The sequence below is a fragment of the Tinamus guttatus genome, unplaced genomic scaffold (genome assembly GCF_059628265.1).
Source record: "Tinamus guttatus ecotype Peru unplaced genomic scaffold, ASM5962826v1 Tinamus_guttatus_pri_ptg000260l, whole genome shotgun sequence".
Lineage (NCBI taxonomy): Eukaryota > Metazoa > Chordata > Aves > Tinamiformes > Tinamidae > Tinamus > Tinamus guttatus.
In genome coordinates, this window is record NW_028288794.1 from 4,182,555 (window position 1) to 4,203,237 (window position 20,683).

At 38.0% G+C, this 20,683-nt stretch overlaps 2 protein-coding genes across 3 annotated transcripts; one reads left to right on the forward strand and one right to left on the reverse strand.

The window, feature by feature from the left end:
• Positions 1–4,064: 4,064 nt before the first annotated feature.
• PLEKHA3 (pleckstrin homology domain containing A3) lies at positions 4,065–16,203 on the reverse strand. 2 transcript variants are annotated; one of them, XM_088527046.1, is made up of 8 exons: positions 16,115–16,203; positions 10,511–10,627; positions 9,423–9,578; positions 8,878–9,014; positions 7,675–7,839; positions 6,475–6,518; positions 5,791–5,906; positions 4,065–5,507 (listed from the first exon to the last, which is right to left on the reverse strand). In XM_088527046.1, exons 2-8 carry the CDS (start codon positions 10,530–10,532, stop codon positions 5,380–5,382), a joined length of 768 nt encoding a protein of 255 aa, XP_088383172.1. In that variant the 5' UTR covers positions 10,533–10,627; positions 16,115–16,203; the 3' UTR covers positions 4,065–5,379. The 2 variants fall into 2 exon arrangements, with proteins under 2 accessions (XP_088383172.1, XP_088383171.1); XM_088527045.1 differs by lacking the exon at positions 16,115–16,203 and adding an exon at positions 14,499–14,591.
• On the forward strand, positions 14,941–19,395 carry FKBP7 (FKBP prolyl isomerase 7). The gene is made up of 4 exons (XM_088527054.1): positions 14,941–15,128; positions 16,144–16,295; positions 18,292–18,425; positions 19,165–19,395. Exons 1-4 carry the CDS (start codon positions 14,941–14,943, stop codon positions 19,324–19,326), a joined length of 636 nt encoding a protein of 211 aa, XP_088383180.1. The 3' UTR covers positions 19,327–19,395.
• The last annotated feature ends 1,288 nt before the right edge of the window (positions 19,396–20,683 follow it).

Here is a 20,683-nt window from a genome sequence, read left to right on the forward strand (position 1 = left end):
CCTCCTGTAAGCATTGCTTTAATGCTTTACATTAGATCTGATTATGTCATACTATAATTTCCATGACTGAGTGACAATTTTGGACAAAGTGCAAGCGGCCAGCACTTTGTTCACCCACTATTTGGGTACTGCTTCTGGCATACTGACTGCCTAAATGGCTTTTAAAAAAAGTAACATCACCTGGCCATCCCCTTACACAATAAAGCCATTTAGGTTCTCAAGTGCAGGAGCAGTACCAACTCTCGGAGGTTCGTAGGATGCAGTGATTGAGAGTTTGTGTGGTAGTATTAGGTATCTATTAGTCACTTCTGCGCAACTAAGCAAGGAACCACAGTTTGAAAACAAGCTGTTGTTACAACATCAAATACCGCCCCGCACTTCAATTTGCTTTAGTTCTTCTAATGTAGTAATAAATTTTTTTGTTAGCTGTTGAACCTCCCTGAGATAGTATTGTTCATTTGAAATAAAGCATGCTATCTGCACCTCAAAATCTGTTGCTTATTTATTTATTACACTGTCTGTATGGTTTCTACACTACATTACAGAAGCTGAGTTGGTGAAAGAAAAGATTGGGCAGAACTGAAATTCTCTGATGTAGACTGGATAGTGAAGTGTTGAAAATCCAGCCACCTACCAGGAAGGGTTTGGCTGATAATACGAGCCAGCAGACTGTCAGCAGAGAGATCTAAAAAAGTTTTCTTTACAGGTTAACTGCATGTGGCCTCCAAAAGCACAAAGTTGACACTGAGGTTCTTATCGTATCACTGAAAAAGGACAAATTCTACCCAGTCAGCCTTATACCAAGAAAATATTAATCTCTCCTTTTTAATAGCAAATCTCTGCTGAAAGTAGTTTAAAAAAAACTGACTTCAAAAAGCTTTACTATTGCTCCTGCCAGAAGAGAAGGCAACTCATTTGTCACCTGTAGATTAAAGTTCTCTCCTCCTGAGGGTAAGGACCCATGTCCCCCATGCTCTCTAGGCCTCCTGTCAGCTGATAACACTTATAAGAATAAAGCAAACCTGCTCTGGGAAGAAAGATCTGGGAAGTAAGGTATATAGAGATTAACAGGAGTATTTCCTAAGAAAACAGTCTGAGTAGTCTCTGAATGAAAAAGCACATCAAATGAGCATTAAGATTTCAGATGATTTGCTTATTAGATTCAGGTAGAATGGAAGGATTTCTAATAGCACAAGCTGCCATACACTATGTTTAAAGATTGCACTACAGGAAACATTTTAGAAGAAAAATTTTGCCACAGAAGTGTGCGAAGACATTTGGATACCATGGTTCTGGGCCATTACGCATAGAGGAAAAAAATCCGAGCACAGAATAGTGAACTAATAGCTAAAAATTGTATTAGCAAGATGATGCACGTTTTCTACATACAAACATTTTATGTCTGGCAGTCTGAGAAAAATATGTGTCATGGTGGATAGTCGTAATAGTACTTAGAAATTCATCTCATTGCTAGGGGACAAGAAACTCTAGTCTTAACTTTACATTTCAATTTCCACCGTCATCTCCAACAACTTTTCCTTTCAAGAAGCAGGGGGAACAGTTTAACCAAAAAATAAAAAGATTTTTTCTTTTGCTTGTGTTTCAGAGGTCTCCAAACAGAAAAGAACCCTAAATCTCTGAAAAAATATCTATTTAAACTAATTCTCCTTTAGATTTTGCTTTTTTTTTTTTTTTAAGACCACAATATTCTCAAATCAGGTTCAAGTTTGGATTAAAAAAAAAATCAGAAATGCTAATGCATATTAAAAATATATATATATATGGTATGGCACAGTCAAAAATAAATCACCCTGTCTTCTCGTCCTGGAAAAGGGAAATGCCATGGTAATAGCAACACTGATACAAAAGAGAAAAGATGCCAGAAAAATAAGAACTTCACAACATGTGTGCAGAACAGTAAGAGCCATCTACAGCCACAATTACAAAATGCCTAGTTCTGAATCTCTATCACTTTCACTAAGTAATGTGAAAGATGCTGAGTCCTTCAAAGATGCTGAGTCCAACCAAGACAGTGCCCATTCTATGTACACAGTAACTGGCGCTGAAACAAAAATGTACACAGGCCTTTGTGTTTCACAGCAGAGAGTTGCAGGATGACAAAGCTGGATGTGGGCCCCCCAGTTCTACATAAACCACTTTTAAGCAGTTAAGTTCTCTTCTAGATCGGGTCTAAAACTCTGGTTTATTTCCAGAAGAAGTCTGTAATGATAGACAGGCTTTACGCTTACTCTTTTAAAGCAGCATAATGAGGAATAGCTGAAAACAAATGTTAGATTTCAGTGTCCTTCATTCAGGTAGCATGCACCTTTAAAAAATTATTAACCTAGATCAGGAGGAACAAAAGATACACTATCATTCTTAACTCAATGGCAAGAGAATGAACGATATTGAAATTTATAGTTTGTGAAAATAAATTAACATAAGTAGTTATGACTTCTTCCTTTAACTAAATCAAATTCAAAATTTTTATGTGCAAACATTATCTAAGGTTTTCATATTCCTATCATTATTCTCCCTGGGAAACAAAAAAGTGTATTAAATAAGTTGATATTTTACTATATACTGAGTGAGAAGAAACACAAACATTAATTTTCAAAGTTTAAAGCCTTTCTGAATGTGGTGCTCATTCACTCCCAAATCACCTTTCTGAGCAGTCAGTGATCCTTTAAGCTGGTATGCCATTTAAGGATGTTCAGTTGTCTACCATTCATTTTCTGATATTAGAGTCTTTAGAGATAAAACTCAGTAACTAGCAATTCCCACTTTTTGCCTAAATATATTTAGCATGCTTGTATGTTTTATATGATAAACACTGTGAGAAAAATTAAATTTCATTTCAGACCATCTCTTAAAAAGGAAGGGAGATTAAAATTAAAAGCACAGCTTGTACATTCTTTGCTTAGACTCAGCTCCCATTCTGTGCCAGAGGGAATAATGATACTATTATGCACTACTTACTTATTAACTCATCCTTAACTTCTGAATCTGCAAAGAATGAAAACATAACAGTCAGAATCCAGATTTTATAAAGTTTTACTACACACTGACCTTTGTGATTCAATCAATCAGCTAAGTTTTTTTTTAGACGTGACTTTTAGATTCAGATAGTTAAGAAAGTGTGAAGGCTTATCATCCCCCTGATCTAATTTAAACACATTTGAAGACTGACCAAGAGAGTTTGGCACAGATACATTAAAAAAATACCTATTTAATTTTAGTGGGAATATGCTGCTTATATATTAAAAGACATCATTCCAGCTTTAGTCACCTGGAAAAGCCAAAACAGTACTCCTACAGTTATGTGCAACTATTAAATCTAGGGTATTACAACTTAAGTTTAAATAATCTTACCTTTTCAATGATGATTTAAGGTTACAGGCCTAGACAGTCTCATGGATTTTTTTTTTTTCCCACATAGTGTGCAGCCCAAACTTCTGCTCTAATAGCTGAACAGCAGAAGTAACTTTGCATTAATGTGATACGTATTAAACACTTCATGAGCTGGCAGAAACCTCAGCAACATTTCAGCAAATAAATCTAAGTGCATATGACTCAGGACAATACTCACATTGCTTTATGACATTTACTTCACTGAAGAAGTCTTCTTTTTTTAATATTTATTTTTTACAATTGCCAGAAGACAAGTGTAATACAGAATACATTAAAGCAAACATTCAGAAAAAACTGTACACGTGTGTGTGTGTGTGTGTGTGTGTGTGGGGCTGATACACATATGCAAATGCTAGTTACATAAAAACTGACAAAACTGAGCACAAATGACAGCGCTGAGCTTGTATCCACGAATAGCTCTGCTCATCTAAGCTGTTCTATTTGTTCCAGACATAAAGGTTTGTAACTGGTACTCTGGGCGGGCAACAGCCTATATGTTTCTGTCAGCGTTTCAGAAATTTATAAAGAAAAAAACGTAAGAAGTGTCTGTTTTTCCCATCCTGCTTCAAAAAACACCAAGTTATTCATACATACCAAAGGAAGACTCAAAAACCAAATTAAAGATTTTGGTATATGCCTGAGTGAAAAAAAAAAAAAAAACCCTGTACATTTATTTAACACTTACTTATGTAAATCAAAAACAGTGAGCCATTTGTTTAAAGTGCTCTACAGCAAAGATTTTATATACCAAGTTTATCCCTAAATGAATACCAAAAAAAAAAAAAAACCCCAAAAGCTTACAATGCAAACACTAGCAACCTTATGGAGTGAGGTGCTAGCAGGCACCATTATACCATATTATTCATCAATTATTTAAAGAGGCGGAATCTGATCTCACTTACAGTTAATGTAAATTTATACCAATATAACTGAGATTAGACTCCTTCTCCCGGTATATATCATCCTGAAGTGATACTGAGAAGTCACAAAACAGAAGTCCCTTTTTTTGTATAAATATGTCATAAATAAAATATGTATAGATACAAATATTAATTCCAACAGCAGCTTAATGGCCTAATATTTCAACTCTTGCTTCTATAATACTTTGTTAAAAAGATACCTTCATCAACAGAATAAATCTTAGCAGAGCTGAATCAGCTGTTTGTGATGCTACACACCTCAGAAACACTTTATGCACATTTTGAAGCCTCAGTAGATCAGTAGATCTTTACATCTTGAGTAGTGAAAGCAGGTAGAAATTTTTGATGCAAAAAAGAATAAATAAAAATTGTTAAATATCCAATGCTTGGTACAAATGCTTTATATTAAGTTATTTTTTATACATTTGTTTAGAAAAATACACTAAATATTTCTACTTTCATTGGCTAAAAATAAGGACCAGATTATGTATAGCCTTGTGTTTTAAAGAAGGCAATGTTAATTACCATCAAGCTGCTAAAGTATACCCATTAATACCTAATCCCAGAGCCCTTCCTTCTTACACAGGCAAAAAAGCCACAGCAAGTGTATCACAGCTCCAGGAGGACTGAATGACCAGGCTCTAGAGTTTGTACAGATGACCAATAGGCCCATGGCACAAGTTATATTTTCTGCAATAACTGAAAAAAATCCTTTTGCTGAAGTTTGTAATTTGCAGGTTTACCAATGTATCAATTAGACCTTCACACTTTTTTTTTAAAAAAAAGAGCTACATTTACAAATGTATGTACTTATCTGTTAAATCATTATTTGTTCCAAAAATGCACATTCAAACTGTGAAATATTAGGAAAATACTCTTGCAAATAAACTATATAAAGATAAAATACACTTCAAAGATAGTTTTGTTATTCTATAAAGTGCAGAGAAGTCCTTCTAAAAAGGGAAATGACTACTTCCTATAAGAACTGTATAATTACAGCAGCCTTTGCATAGCATTACTTATAGAAAATTGAACACGTTCAGTTTCTTCAGGAAGAAAAGGATGGAAGAGTCTCTTCCAGTTCACATCTTTCCTTAGACACTGATTTATTTTCTTCAGGAATGGTTGATGATACCAAATCTCCATTGACAGCACTTTTAGGACAGTGAGCAGACCCTATAAAGATAGTATTTAACTTTCAGTATTTAAATTTCACCTCAACCACTCATCCAATTCTGTCAGTTACTCAATTTGCTAAATATTTCCATACATAAGGAATGAACCACACAACTGCTTTGATTTGTAAGAGCAACCCTACAGTAAATCTTTGTGCAACTAGAGCCACCAAGACTTTCCGTATCTTCTTCATATTGATACCGGCATTTAGACACTCATCGTAAACATAGGAATAAGTTCTACAGAAAGACACAAAACAAAACCATCCCTCTTCCAAACTTACTCCGAGACTCTTCAAGAGGAGGATCACTGTATGATTCTGTGTCAGAATAGGTTCTTCTGCGTCGCTGTGATAATCGGTAAAGAGACGAAATCGGTTCTTTTACAGTGTGACTATTCCTGCAAATGGAATCAAACGTATTATTAAGAAAAATCTGTAATAACCCATACTCCCAACTTAACATATTTAAAATAATTTTGGTGCTTAATTATATTGTTAATATAGACTATATTTTTCACTGGGCTAAGTTCAAAATGTCATGGCCAACAAAACATTAATAATTTTCACAATTTTAAAGCCTCAAAAATGAAGTATTAATGTAATTGTGCACATAAAAGAAAACTATTCAAAAATCTGAAACACCAAACCAAAAAGAACCATAATGGTTCAGCTTTATGCATAACTTCATGAAGTTAGCAAAAGGAGTCATTGGCAGAAATTTTCTAGCATAAAGAAATATTTGCTAAGTGACTATTAGAGAGAGCAGTTCCATTATTTGTCGCTGAAACAGATAATCCTCACCTTATTTTCCAAATCTGGAAGTAAGCAAAATTAGGTCAGCTTATTTATTTATTTATGTATTCCCAAGTAAGCAATTTTCTCACATTTTGCTTTTAATGTTGGCAGATTCAGGGAGATATTTGGATGAATTTGAAGAAAAAAATGCTGAATGAAATAGAAAATTACCTCTCTAAATAGCAAGTGCCGGGGTGACTAATGGAACGCTTCATCTAGGTAAAGAACAAGAAAAAATCAAATGCAGTTTATAGGAATATTATGCATAGCCACACTAATTAATATGCTATTCTACATAGCAGAGGGCTTTCTTTCACTAAAAACCACACTTCTTGGCTAAATATCTTATGTAGCTGTATGCAAATGGATGTATTGCCATCAATATTAAAAGTTTTAAAGCACTAACACAAGAAGTAATAAAATTCATTTCCTAAAATATTATCTAATTTCTATAGAATTTAGTCTCTCTTGCCCCAAATTACTCATATATCCATATCACCATAATTGTGGTGAACTGCAGAAATATCAAGACACTTTTTCCCAACAAATGCAAACTTCAATTCCCCATTACACACATACGAATGATTCTGCCTCTTGATTCTTTGTGTTTTTTTCTGACAAATCTCTACACATAACCACTGACAAACTTCTACACATAACAAAGTAACTAACTGACTAAAATTACTAACAATCATCATCATTAAAAGTAAATTGATTGGATGGAAGACAAAGAGCCAGGAGATCCAAGTACAAAGAAATGGAATCCCACTAAATCCTAAAATACTCCTGATCCGGGAACTTTATATATATGATCAGCATTATAATGATGCCATGTACAATAAGATAATCGCCTGTCCTAATGAAAATAAATAACAGCAAAGAGTTATGAAAATACCAGCTTTACCATTACTTCATTTTTCGTTAAATAGGGCATGTTAGATCAAAAGAAACATTTCTGAGTGATATACATTGAAACGTAAGCTCTCTTGCTGAAGTCCTGTAATGTGAAAGGCAGTTGTCTGTTTAAACAAGAAGGAAGCAAGGTCAATGTACAGTTCGCCCTAGAGAAAATAAGGAGTTGGGCTGAGGCAAGGTTAGATTCCCTTCATTTATGAAATACCTGAATACAATCAATCGGAAATGTCTTCATACATATGACAAGTTAGTCTGATTATGTGATGGATGGTAAACAAAGACTGAGAATGGAGTAGTACTGATTTGTACTTAGGACTGGTACTGATGTTAATAGAGGGAAGGTTTCATCTGCTGACATCACAGCATATAGCAGTAACAAGTCTTTTACCATTCTTCATCCCCATCTAATCAACAATATGACACTTAGAAAACACTAGTATTTTAAAATGTCTAAACCATTTGAACAGGTGATGGTGATACAGGAGAAACTAAGGGATCAGGATGAGGCAGCTGAAACATTTCTGGCTTAAACTTGGCATTAGCAATCTTCACACATTCTTCAAGTGTTGTGATAAATGTATTACACGTGGCACTAAGCAAGGAAGAGGCTTCATTCATGTTCTGAAAACAAATGAAAGCACAGTCATCAGAAAACAAAACAAAGCAAAACAAACACCATTGATTTCTCTCCTCAATAAAAAGACCCAGTAAAAACTTACATTTCTCATTTTATTTAATCAGATGTACATTTTTCAATGAGGTCAGTTTTAATAAACAGATGTGACAACACTCCAATTTCCTTTTGAATTTCTTAACGGTATCAGCAAACAATTCTATAAATTTTTCTTGCAAATATAAGAAACTTTTCTCTTAGAATAACTAAATTCCTACAGGTAAGGGAAGATCATGCCATGAAATAAAAGAACTGCAGCAGAACAGATACACAGCTTTATTAGCTTCAGTGCAAGCAGTCTACGGGTCGACTGCAACTTTGCAGTAAGTGACACCACCTTGCTGTGCTGTGACTACAAAGTTACAACACTGCTTTATTTTGCTTGCTCACATACTGCTGAAGGACATGTAGGAGGAGGTCACTTCCAAATTTCTGGCACTAAATTTCACTCAAAAGCAAAAATACTAGAATATTTTTACTTGTGTGTATATATATATATATATATATGTATATATACACACATACACACACAAGTTTATATATTTGTACTGCAAGTTTGCAATAGAGGTATCTTTCCTCAGCAAAAAAAAATAAATGCCTTCATACACAAAGAAATAAAGAAAGAATAAACAATAGGTTTCACTTAGTCACTCAAATACATGCTGCTATTGCAATAGATGCTACTACTCTGCCTATGATGAAGCTCTCAGATAGGACAAATTATGGCACAACTAATAAGGCACCTCTTCTGGCCTTTTAATCAAATGACTCAAAACACAATTGTTTCCTAATACACATTAGGATTACAGTTAAGTTATCCAGGAACTTTATGCATATATAATCTCATAGATAATTCCTGGACAACCTGCTCTTGGTGACTCTGCTTGAGCAGGGTAGTACTGGACTACGTGATATGCAGAGGTCCATCCCAAACACAGCTAGTTTGTGATTCTGTTCTACAAACTGGCATTCTATAGATTCAATACCTCAATGCTGGGAGGAGACCGAGTCTCATTATGGTGAACAAATTCTTGTATTGTATGAACTTGCTGCATTAAAAGATCACAGTAGAGACGAAGTTCAGACATTTTGGTTTTAAGAGATTCATTGGTCTCACTTATTTCTATAAAAAATAAAAGAAATAAAAATTATGGCATACAATTTACATTCATATTTTAAAATATGCTCATTTAAATTTTCATTTAAAGATCCTTTAAATTTTCTGTTAGTTTGAGGAAGAATGGTTTTTGCAGTGAGTTAAGAGCTTTATCCAAAGTGGACACCAGTTTGTATTTAATGATAACTAACGCTACTTTAATGAAAAAAGCATATATCTATAATGCATAAATTTGAAATTTGTTCATTTGAAATTATGCAATTTGAAACTACAGATACACTGTAATGTTGAAAACTTTCAATAGATGAAATTTCCCACCCCAACAGAAAAATGGAATTTACCAAATAGATCACCAGTTCCAATTATAACCACAAGTGGTTTGATTGTGCATGCTCTGGGTGACATAGATGATACCTTTTTCTTTTCTTGTTCTGGTATCTGCCAAACAGGCTTTCGCACTCCCCAGAGCTACCAGCCATCTTTGCCTTTCAGCTGCATTAACTGCTTTCATATAGAAATGCTGCTCCCCTGGGATGATTAGCTCCATTCTTGTGTTGTCTGTTGCATGAACTTGGGAGAGAGGAAAGGAAAAAAAAAAAAAGGGCAAAAAAAACCCTCAATGATCAAAGTAAAATAAGGATAATTTATTTATGCAGGTCAAAGCACTTCAACATTTTATTAGAGTAATGCAGTAATATCATAAATCATAACATATTGCCTCCAAATAATGGAAAATAGCTCAACCCTAGCACACTGTGGAATAAGCAGTCCAGGAGTATCAGCTACCAAACAAGAGACAGACTCGAGCACAGTGAGGTTCCTTTACTGCAGTACCAATACACAGTTTGTAAATCTGTAAAAGCTGTTCTATGCTAAACCTTGATCTAACCATGGCAAACAAGAAAGTTTTGTTGCAAGGCCAAATATTTAGAGAATTAAACTAAAAAGTGAATGAACGCCCCTCCTTGATGAAATCCTGATTCGACTCAGATCAAAAAAAAAAAAAAAGGAGAGGGGAGGGGCGGGGGGGGGGGCAATGGGGGTGTGTGAAACAGTACAGGTCTTCCTAAAAGACATCTCCCTTTTATTATGAGGTCACTGCAGCTGGAAATCTGGAAAACTACTTACATGATTCCTACCTCTGGCCAGAAGAAGGAAAAAAGACAGCTAGCTTAGGTAACTTCCATAGCCCATATGCACACAACTTTCTAAAAAGGTAAAGGAATATATGGCGGCTTCTAGATCTCACAAAAGAGCTTTATGTATCTAAATCTTTTTTCTTATTGCCATGTCATAATTCACATAATTATTTGTGAACTGTGAAGGAATCACACCTTCATCAAGGTGTGGAATCCATCAAGGATTCCATTTAAAGCAGAGTTTAAAGTACATGCATTTAAAGTACATATAAAAAAAATGTGATGCAAAGAGTATGGAAGCTGTTCTTATCTATTATTGCGACAAATAAAAATTCCTCTAGCAGAAATCTCTTTAATTCTTACCTTTAATTTCACAAACAGCCATCTTTATACTTCCTTTGCTGCCTTTGCAGACGTCATCCTGTGAATCATAGTATGACAATATGCCATTGTCTAAAACAAACCATCGAGGCTGCCAACCTAGAAAGATCAAAAACATAAAACGGAAATTTTAGTCTAATTGCTAAACTGCAAATAAAATTCAGTTCCTTGTCTATTAAAACTTTCATAAAAGATGCAAACATTTTAATATGCCTGTGTTACGCAAGAAGGAAAGAATCTCTGTTCTGAAAACCAAAGCTCCTCTATAATCAAACTACTATTCTACAGATATTTCATTCTTACTCTTTTTGAAAGCAAGATTAGCAATATTTCAGTCTTTCTATGTTCCATTCTGCAATGGGATGAAATTGTAGTTTAGCTAACTCCTATTCTGAAGGCTAATAAATTACATATATCTGATGAACCATTCTCTTTCAGCTATATTTTTCAGGTAGACTTTCTTCAGAGGGTCATAAAAATAAATATAGTCAAACAAATAAATGACTGACGCCAACAACTGCTTTGCTATCATCTCCTCTGCATACTGTATTTCAGCAAGAGCCTTTGTAATTCATTCTTAACTAACAACATGCCACTTTCTCTGAAAATAGCCCAGCTTCATTACTCAGCAACATCTAAATTTCAGGCATTGTGCTGGTATTTTCTACTATGACCTAGCAGAGACATGGCTTACACTAGTAAGAGTCCACTTGCGACAAAAGCTCACTAAGTTCCTGTATTTATGCTTTCACAAGCTTTGCACTGGCAAAAAAAAAAAAAAAAAAAAAAAAGTAATGACCATAGCATAGCGGATTATGCATATGCACAGATATCTGTGAGAGCTGCATGCAGGATCATACCACATATAAATGCTAATCTCCTTTAATCAGATGAAGAGAGACCATGAAGTAATTTACTTTGTTTATTTTATTTTTTACAGCTATTCTATGGGCAAACTCACCATTTCATAAAATCCAACACTCGGCAGAATAGATGCCCTAATTTTTAACACTGATGGATACAAATCATTGTCTAGTAAATCACTCTTTTGTTGGAATTAACAGGTTTCTATAAATAATGTGAAACTAAAGCATTCCACAAGAACACTGGCTCTTTAGAGCCTGGCTCAGCTGGACAATAGCAGCAGATCCTACAACCAGACACCAAACTTTCTAACTTTCAGCCTGGACAGCTGGCTGGGTGGCCGTGAAGTCACCAGTTTGGTGACATAACTGTAAAGTCCAGAGCACCTCACACAAGCTGTAGCCACCCATTGAGTCCATTAGTGCCCTGGAACACAAGGGGCTCCATCAGGTACAACACTGCTCAACATCAGATAAGGTTTCATTTCTCACGTTAAGTCACTATAAGTTTTAACGCTAATTAAGGAAGTGCAAGACCAGTCTCCACTGCATCCTGCTTCAACTCCAGGATAGGGAAGTAAAAACGTGCTACTATTTCTTTTTACTAGCTGCATTAGCAAACATTTATGTCCTTCAAAATGCAGAATGGTTAAGCAATAAGCAGATCCACACTCAGGTATAAAAACAGAATGCAAAAAAAAAAAAAAAAAGTGGGATATCAGCTCCCATAGGAAAAGATAATTATATATATACACATCACTATTTACAATAGAAGAGTACCTAAATAGCTGTGAAACTACCATACTGAAGACCCTGTTCTGTAAAACACAAAAGTGCCCTGATATATTCTCCTGCTACACTGCATTGCAAAACACTGACTATGTGCTCCCCTTTAGCCTCTAAGTGCACGGGGACGTTTTTTTTTAAACAGTCTTATGCTGATAAAAAGGGACCCTGCAGAGACGATTATTCCAGCCTCACATTGTGGCTGGATACCCAGAAGCAAGGCACACCATGTGCCTTGCAGAAGCAAGAAAGCAATGAAAACAAAAATACCTCTTTTTATATGAACCTGGGTCCTTGAGAAAGTGTTGTATGTTTGTCAAAATATTAAACAAATTCATACTTTTACAAATTTTTAGATGCAAATGCATTACGCAAGCAAGTGGGAAAAATGAGTGGTATTTTGGGCTTGTTTTTATTAAGGAGGAAGGTAAATAATGTGGTTTTTTGCAACGCTTCAGCAATATTAGCAAGTTCCTTCACTGCTGGGCTTCTGTGGTTAGTGAAAACAAGCAGCATGTCTTATTTCTAGCTACAAAAACATACAGTTGAGCAACAAGAAAGTCACTAACAGTATTTTTAAAAAATCCAACTAACACGATTAGGTGATTCTGTTGCATCAGCTGGCCCACATATCCCAAGCAAGGATTCTGGAGACTGGTATCCTACCAACTTCCAGTTGATAGAAGAGTCTATTATGCAGAGTCCTATGAGAGTCTCTTATCCAGCGTTCACAGTTACTAGTAAATATTTACTTATAAAATAGACTTGAAATGTAAAGTTTCGAATACCAACTACACCACAAGGACTCACTATCTGTGACCCTTTACATTTTGCTACAATAAGTTTTTTGGTCACAAACATGGAAGTGAGAAAACTATTTTGGAAAGAAACATATTCATTACTTCTTTCTTAAAAAAAAAAAAAAAACATTTTTTTCTCTATTAGTATCTCCATATCTAATGTGGAGAAGTGAGAAAAAAAAACTTATCAAATAGCTATGTGCCTGCAGTACAACTGCTCTTGTCCCTTGGGAGCCCTGTATGCACGGACTCACATTTGCTCATATATATATGAGACTGTGGTGTGTGCATTTTGGTCCACAGCAAGTGCATGCAGTAATGGGTTCCAAATAGCAAGTGAATTAAGCAAGTGCATAGTTCTTCTTCATTTAAATTATGCAAATTCAGGAGGTAGGCTGGAGCTTGGCGCAATCCAGGCAACATGTAAGACTGTGCAAGAAACAGAAAAATACAGCAGAACAAGTTAGTCTGAGTTGATCAGTTGTTCTGAAGGAAGAGAGCAGGTACCATGGACAGCCCTGTGCATGGAGACCCCACTTCATGTCATCTTCATTTGCAGCACTGCGACGTGGCCTGCGTTTTACCAGTCCTGAGAACTGAAATCCACTCCAAAATCTGAATTTACAAGCAGGGCCGCACACATGTGGAACAGCAGGTGTAAAGGGCAAGACAACCAGAGGACAAACAAGCACATGTCAAAGCAGTCAAAAAGAGGCCTGATTACGCATCGTGTTCAATCCACTACCGAGGGGTACCGAGTACTGAGGGACCACAGTCCTATCACAGTGTCAGAAAAGAGATCTATTTCACCTTGAAAGTACAACCTACCCAGTGCTATTTCCAAGGGGAGGCACCTCTGTTGTTATGGGGGATGAGGCAAACAAAACTAGAATTTTGAAAGCAAACGAAGGCACTGAATTCCCTTCCTTCTGCAGCACTTAATGTGCTTCCCGAATAAACTACCTAAACTAAAACTTTTTGAATGTATTACAGGTTTTTGTATGTTTTACAGAAGCGCAGAAAAATACATACCATCTAAAAAGTATTCTGGGAGAACTTTCACATTTACCACTTCCAGATGAAATATTAAATGACTCCTTAACGGAAACTGGCGAAACCTTTCAATTTCGCATGCCACAAGTAACAGCTACTTCCTCGGGACACGGAGGGTGGAAGGGGACACGCAACACGCCGGGGGCCACCATGTGACATTGAAGGCAGCTGCCCGGCTCCTGGGGCTCCGGACTAACGGGGTCACGGCGACCCATCGCAGGGCGCCCCCGCGGCAGCCGGGCCCGTCTCGCCCGGCGGGTACCCACGGGAGCCCCGCGCAGCGGCCAGGCCCGGCTCGGTGGCGCGCAAATACACGCGCGACAGCGGCGACGCTTCGGCCACGGCCACCGCGACGCGCCCGGGCGCCCCGCGCTCGCTCCAGCAGGGCCGCGTTAGCCCCGGCTCCTCGCGGCCTCTTCCCGGGACGTGAACGACCGTTGGTCCCGCGCGCCCGCCCGGGCCGCCTACCCGCCAGGTAGTTGGTCCACTTGTACAGGACTCCCTCCATAGCTCAGCGCCCGCCCGCGGCCCGCATCCTCCTGCCGCTCCGCTCCGCTCCGCGCGGGGAGGCGCAGCCGCCGCCGGCCTTGACGCCGATCTCCCTCCCCGCCGCTCGCTGCGGAGCTGGAGGCGGAGCCGCCGAGCTCCGGGCGCAGCGGCGGCCCCCGGCCCGCAGCGGCGCCGGCCCCGGCCCCGGCCGCGGCGCTGCCCGCCCGCGCGCGCGGCCCTCCCGCCGCTCCTCCCCGCGGCCTCCGCATGTGCCTGACGTGCCGTTCACTTCCCGGGCGCGAGGGGCCGGCCCGGGGGGGCCGAGCCCGCAGCCCTCCCGCGCCGGGGCGGCGCCAGGGCCGCCGGCTCGGCCCCTGGGCCGGGCCTCCCTCCGCCCCGCAGTGCCACGCAGCCCGCCGGCATGGCCCGCGCGCTGGGCCTGCTGCTGCTGCCGCTGGCCGTGCTGGCGGCGCGGGCCGCCGAGGAGGAGGTGAGGATAGAGGTGCTGCACGTCCCCGAGCAGTGCGGTCCCCGCAGCAAGAAGGGCGACCTGCTCAACGCGCACTACGACGGCTACCTGGCCAGCGACGGCTCCCGCTTCTACTGCAGGTAGCGGCCGCCAGCGGCTCCCGCTTGGCTGCAGGGCCCCAGCCTCGCCGAGCCGGGTCCGCTCGGAGCGAGCTCCCTGCGTGGCAGGCCCGAGGCCTGCGGGTGGGGAAGGGGCGCGACTCTGGCTGCCCGAAATCGCACCCAGAATCGCACCCCTTTGCTAAAAGCCAAGCGGACACGCGCGGCAGCATCGCCCCCCTCGACCTCCTGAAACCTGCGCGCAGAGCTCGGTCTGGGGGAGGAACGGCCGAGTGGGGGCGTTGGCAGCTGCAATACGGCATTTGCTTTACCCCTTCGCAGCGCAGCCACGTTACAGTAGTGGTTTGCGGTGTTTCTGCCACCTCCCTGCTTTCTCCCCTTTCTTTTTTCTTTCTTTCTTTCCTTTTTTTTTGGAGGGGGGGGAGGGATGGCTGCCTTCCTCTTCGTTAGCATTTATGCGTCTGCATCTCTTTTGCAGCCACTCTCCAGGCTGTTTCTGTTTGCCTTGTCTTTGCACAGAAACCCTTGTGCAATCTCATTGTTTTGACAAGGCTGCTCTTTCAGTGGCCTGTTCGTGGAGCAGGACTTGCCTGCTCAGAGCTGCGTGGGGGAGCCTTTCCTCTCGTTTAGGTACCAGCCTCGTTCCTCACCTCATCCAGGGCAGCCTCGCTGATTGCACAGCCGAGAAGCGGGTCAAGCACCGATGCTGTTAGCGGCGCAGGAGGCGGGTGGGCAGGGACACCACCCAAAACATGGATGTTTCTCTCCTTCCTCCCCCCTTGGTTTAAGAAGTCAAGTTTTGAACTTTGCCTGATTTCAAAAAGAGGTTGCACTTTGTGTATGTCAAGATATGACCCTCAGTGAATGATAGTAGAAAAATAGTGTTAGTATTTCAAATATTATTGTAGTCTATTTGTGTTTTAGTACTCTAATGCACACTTTAACTGCCAGTAGTAAAGTTACTTTCTTAAAGAATATGTATAAATACCCTATTCATTGTTTTCCACTCACCTTTTTTTTTTTGTTTTTTTAATAGTCGGACACAAAATGAAGGTCACCCAAAATGGTTCGTTCTGGGTGTTGGACAAGTCATAAAGGGCTTAGATATTGCTATGATGAATATGTGCCCTGGAGAGAAACGGAAGGTGACCATTCCTCCATCATTAGCATATGGACAGCAAGGCTATGGTAAAAAAAACAAAAACAAAAACCAACACTTTATATCTTTTCTCTGTTTCAGCTACATTTTCAAATGAACATATAGTATTGTAAATGTCTGTAGGAACAGAGAGCAGACTTGCCAGAAATTTACAGCCCATACAAGCACTTTTTGTCTTACTCTGTTATATTATAATTCATGTTTAATTTCTATCATGTGAGTGCTACCTGCCTAACCTTTTAGTGAAATCCTGCATTTTCTGAGCAAAATGGAATGTAATCCACTGCATGCCACTGTATCAATTTAAGTAGAAATCATTTCTTTAAAAGACTGCTTACATTCTGGAGAGTTAAAGGACAAAGTCAGGACTATATAATAATTGCAATAATACAATGCACGATATGGGATTTGAATTTCTGATATTTAAAAGTGCTAAAAGTAAAAAAGTAGTTCTGGTCTTAGTCTTACGTGCTATTTCAGCACTTTAAAATTAGATATTTTAAATTCATCTCTAACTTGGGTGTGGTAGTTTCCCTGGATAGGTAATTCCTGCTATATGATTATAACTCTATAATGATTTTGTGTCAGAATATCATGTACTAGGTTCATGCTGGTTCATCATGCTACAATTCCATGGCAGCTAGTGAAGGTTTCTAGTAGTGAGATTTACCCCTGAACATAAGCAAGTCTTGTAATAATAAGGCAAAACGCTTGGTACCAAACAGAAGTGTTCTTAAAATCTAATACTAGCTGTAACTATTTGTTCTAGGTGGGACTTGAAGAAAGTATTTTTTTCCTGCAACATTCTTGTCCTCTGTCTCAGCATATTCCTGCATGCTGGGGAAGATGCCTGCCTAACCTTGAATTAGAAAAGATGCATGTGGCTTTTTAGGTCTTTACATATCTTTTCTTGTTGGTATGTATATTCTTAAAAAACAACTCACACTGAATTCTTATCTTGTATCTTTCTTTCATAAGTAGTGTATAAACCATAAAATACATTCAGGTATATTTAAAACTTCTACACAGTTAAAGCTTGTAAGATTTAAATCTTTCAAACTCTGAAACCTAACACTTTCTTATAGGTATTTTAGGTGAGAAGTGCAAGTAATAGTTTTGTTTTACTTCTGCTTATAAACAAAATAGACTCTTCACGTGTTCTCCAGCTCAAAGGATGGGCACAAGTTCAGAAGTGCCCTCTGCCAAAGTTTTGAGGTTACAGTGTCATGCTCATGAGCTTTAGTTAAGGATTAAAAACAATTTGCATGTTTACATTTTAATTGTACACTGCATGATTTTTAGACACTTGTTTGGCTTGACTTTTACATCTTTTTAGTTTATTCGTATCTAAAGCCTGCCATAGTTTCTTTTCTGGGACAAGGCAAAATACCCACTAGTTCACCTTTTTGTAAATCTCTCAACTTGCATTCTGTTGCTTCTTTCTAACAGGTTGCATACTTCAAGCACTGTTTTGCATATTTTTTTTTTACCATAGGTGTAATCTCATAGGAAATTTGTAAAAGCTGATATTATCTGCTTGACCCCTCAGGCAAGAAAAATACATACGAGCATCACTTTTCTACTTTAAAAGCAGATTGCAAATATTAAATAAAGGCGTATGTTAAGCCCATCATGTGACAGTCAGTAAAATGGTCTAGACTTAATATTTTTTTTGGTCATGATACACAAATGCTTCTCGAAGTTGTACATACTTTAATTTAAAAAAGAATTGATACGAGCAATCTAATTTTGGCTCAAGCAAATATATTGTTTACAAATCTCTTTCAAAACTATTTTACGTAACACAGTGTCCTGATCAACCAATCCCATTTTCTGTTTTGCCAGAACCTAAAAAAAATCCTTCCCTGTAGCAACGTAATATATAAATTAGGGATTTAGATTGTCATTCTTTTACCAAATAGATCTGCATATTAACCCAAGATTGCATAGTAGAAAAATAAGGCACTTTATGTGCGCTTTTGTCATAAGTGTTTTTTTTTTTTTTTTTTTTTTTAATACTTATAGCACAGGGCAAGATTCCACCCAATGCAACACTGATCTTTGAGATTGAACTTTACGCAGTAAATAAGGGACCACGCAGTGTTGAAGCATTTAATCAAATAGACAAGGACAAAGACAAGAAACTTTCTCAACTTGAGGTAATGTAACTAATTTAGAATAGTCATATTCATAAACCATAAGCATAGTTAATTACTGTTATCTTTTCATGAGCTGCCACTGCTTCAGTTATCATATAAAAATGTTATCATGTAATCATATTATCATGTAAGTAAAGCTTTTGTATGCTCACATAGACTACACCGTGCCTTGTTGACATTTGCTTCAATAAGTTGGTACCTCTCAGACTTACTGGGAAACAAACCTCCATGTGTATGTAGCAGTCACAATAGCTCATCTTGGTATCATGGATGTGCTTGAAGGTAACTGCTGAGTGCCCTGGCCCAAAAGCCAAAATAGAGCAGAACTCAACACTAAAAACAACCCTGAGTATTTACTCAGTTTCTTAGACACAATTTGTCCTTGGTGTTCCTGAGAAACAGGATAGAGATGTCTGGACTCTTTCTGCTTCTGACAGTCTTTAAATTGCTGGAAAAATCATGGCACATTTTGCATGTAGGTTATTGCTCAGTACAAATTCAGAAAGTACCAGAAACTTTAGTGGTAACTACTACTTAAAACTACTGTTATCTTTGCTAATAAATGTTATACCCTCAAAATTTAAAGGTTTAACATTTTGAGGAGGTTTGACGGGATTTGCTGTGGAATTTGAAATAGTAGGATTTTTTTTAGAATATATAAAGTTAATTCGATTAGAAATATACTTACCTACCAATTTTGATGATACACATGGCAAATACTGTTTTTCTTTTATTTTAGATAAGCGAGTATTTGAAGGAAGAATTTGCAAGAGATGGCAAAAAGCGTCATCCCTCAGTCCACGATGAAATCTTAACTGATATATTCAAGAAGAATGACCATGATGGAGATGGTTTCATATCAGCAAAAGAGTACAATGTCTATCAGCATGATGAACTCTAAGTGCTTACAAAATCTGTTTTTTGGACATTCAATTTAAAAAATTTGCTAAATAATTCTTTGTCACAGATTTTTTTTACATTTTTGTGGCATGTTTTTATATATCTTAAGGTAACTGTAAAAATCTTGGGTTTAACACTTTATAGTCAACTATGTGATTTTACAGCAGAAAAAAATAAAATTGTAAAACAGCCTGATCTATTATTAGTTTTTTTCACATCCTTATCTATAATATTGCTCAGTGGTCTTCCTCATAATACAAATCATTGATCAAAATAGTTATTTCTGTCCTAACAGTCTCAAAAAAAATTGTTCCCGGACTTGTTTACAGAAGTATTCATCAGTTCCACGTCCCCTGTAGACCAAACCAGGAAAACAGAATCTCAGGAAAGAAAAATTATTAAAACTCTGGAGAGTTGCTGCTGGCTTTTAGGTCAAGTTCTCTAGGAATTACTATTTACTACTTTGCAGATTTAGGCAGCAAATTTATCTGTTAGAAAGTTTAGAATATATGAATGCTATCTATATCCTTCGAAGAGAAAAGCAGGTTTTTAAAGGAACATAAAATAATCTCTGTGGTGTAATACAAAATTTAATATTTGGTGTTTATGAAAACTCAGTATTGAAATGATTTTTTTTCTAATTTTAAAATTAGACAATTCACTCTACAGCAAAAATTTTAAAATCTATGAGACTGTTTTATTTGAATGAGATTGAACATGAACAAAGATACTCTGTATTCACTTGAGTACCTATCTGGGCATGATTCTGTTTTCTCTCACACTGGAAAAAATGCAAAGAACAATTACAGTCAGATAGTCTTTAAATTTCAAGTGAGAAACGTGATAGCTGTGCTTATTTCAACATGTATTCGTTAGATGTACACAGTGAAGATGGCAGCACAAATAAAAAGGCTTGTCACAGCCTTTTATAAGTTAATCATAAAGGTACGGGAAAGAAAAAAATTATTGTTTCTTCACCTAAAATTCACTTTAAAATTGCAGGAGAAGTGGCTGGACAACCTACCAATCCCTAGCACTCCTAAGGTGTATCTATGGTGTTTGCATCTATTCTGCAGTGCCCTCTTGCGTGTATTTTCTGAACAACACAAACTTAACTTTTTAAAATTGCGATCCCTGAACGTCTGAGTATGTAAGTCTGATACTTTTGTAAACATTTTCCACTAAAGAGTTTTCTGAGGACACAGAAGGCACAAAACTCAAAAGCAGATACGCTCTAAAATCCAAATGCCAAATGTGGACTGGCTGGTGCTATTTAGTAACCAAAACAAACTACTGATATGTGGTAATCACATCCTAATATGAAACTCCGATCTCCAGGCTTATTTATTCTCCTTTGT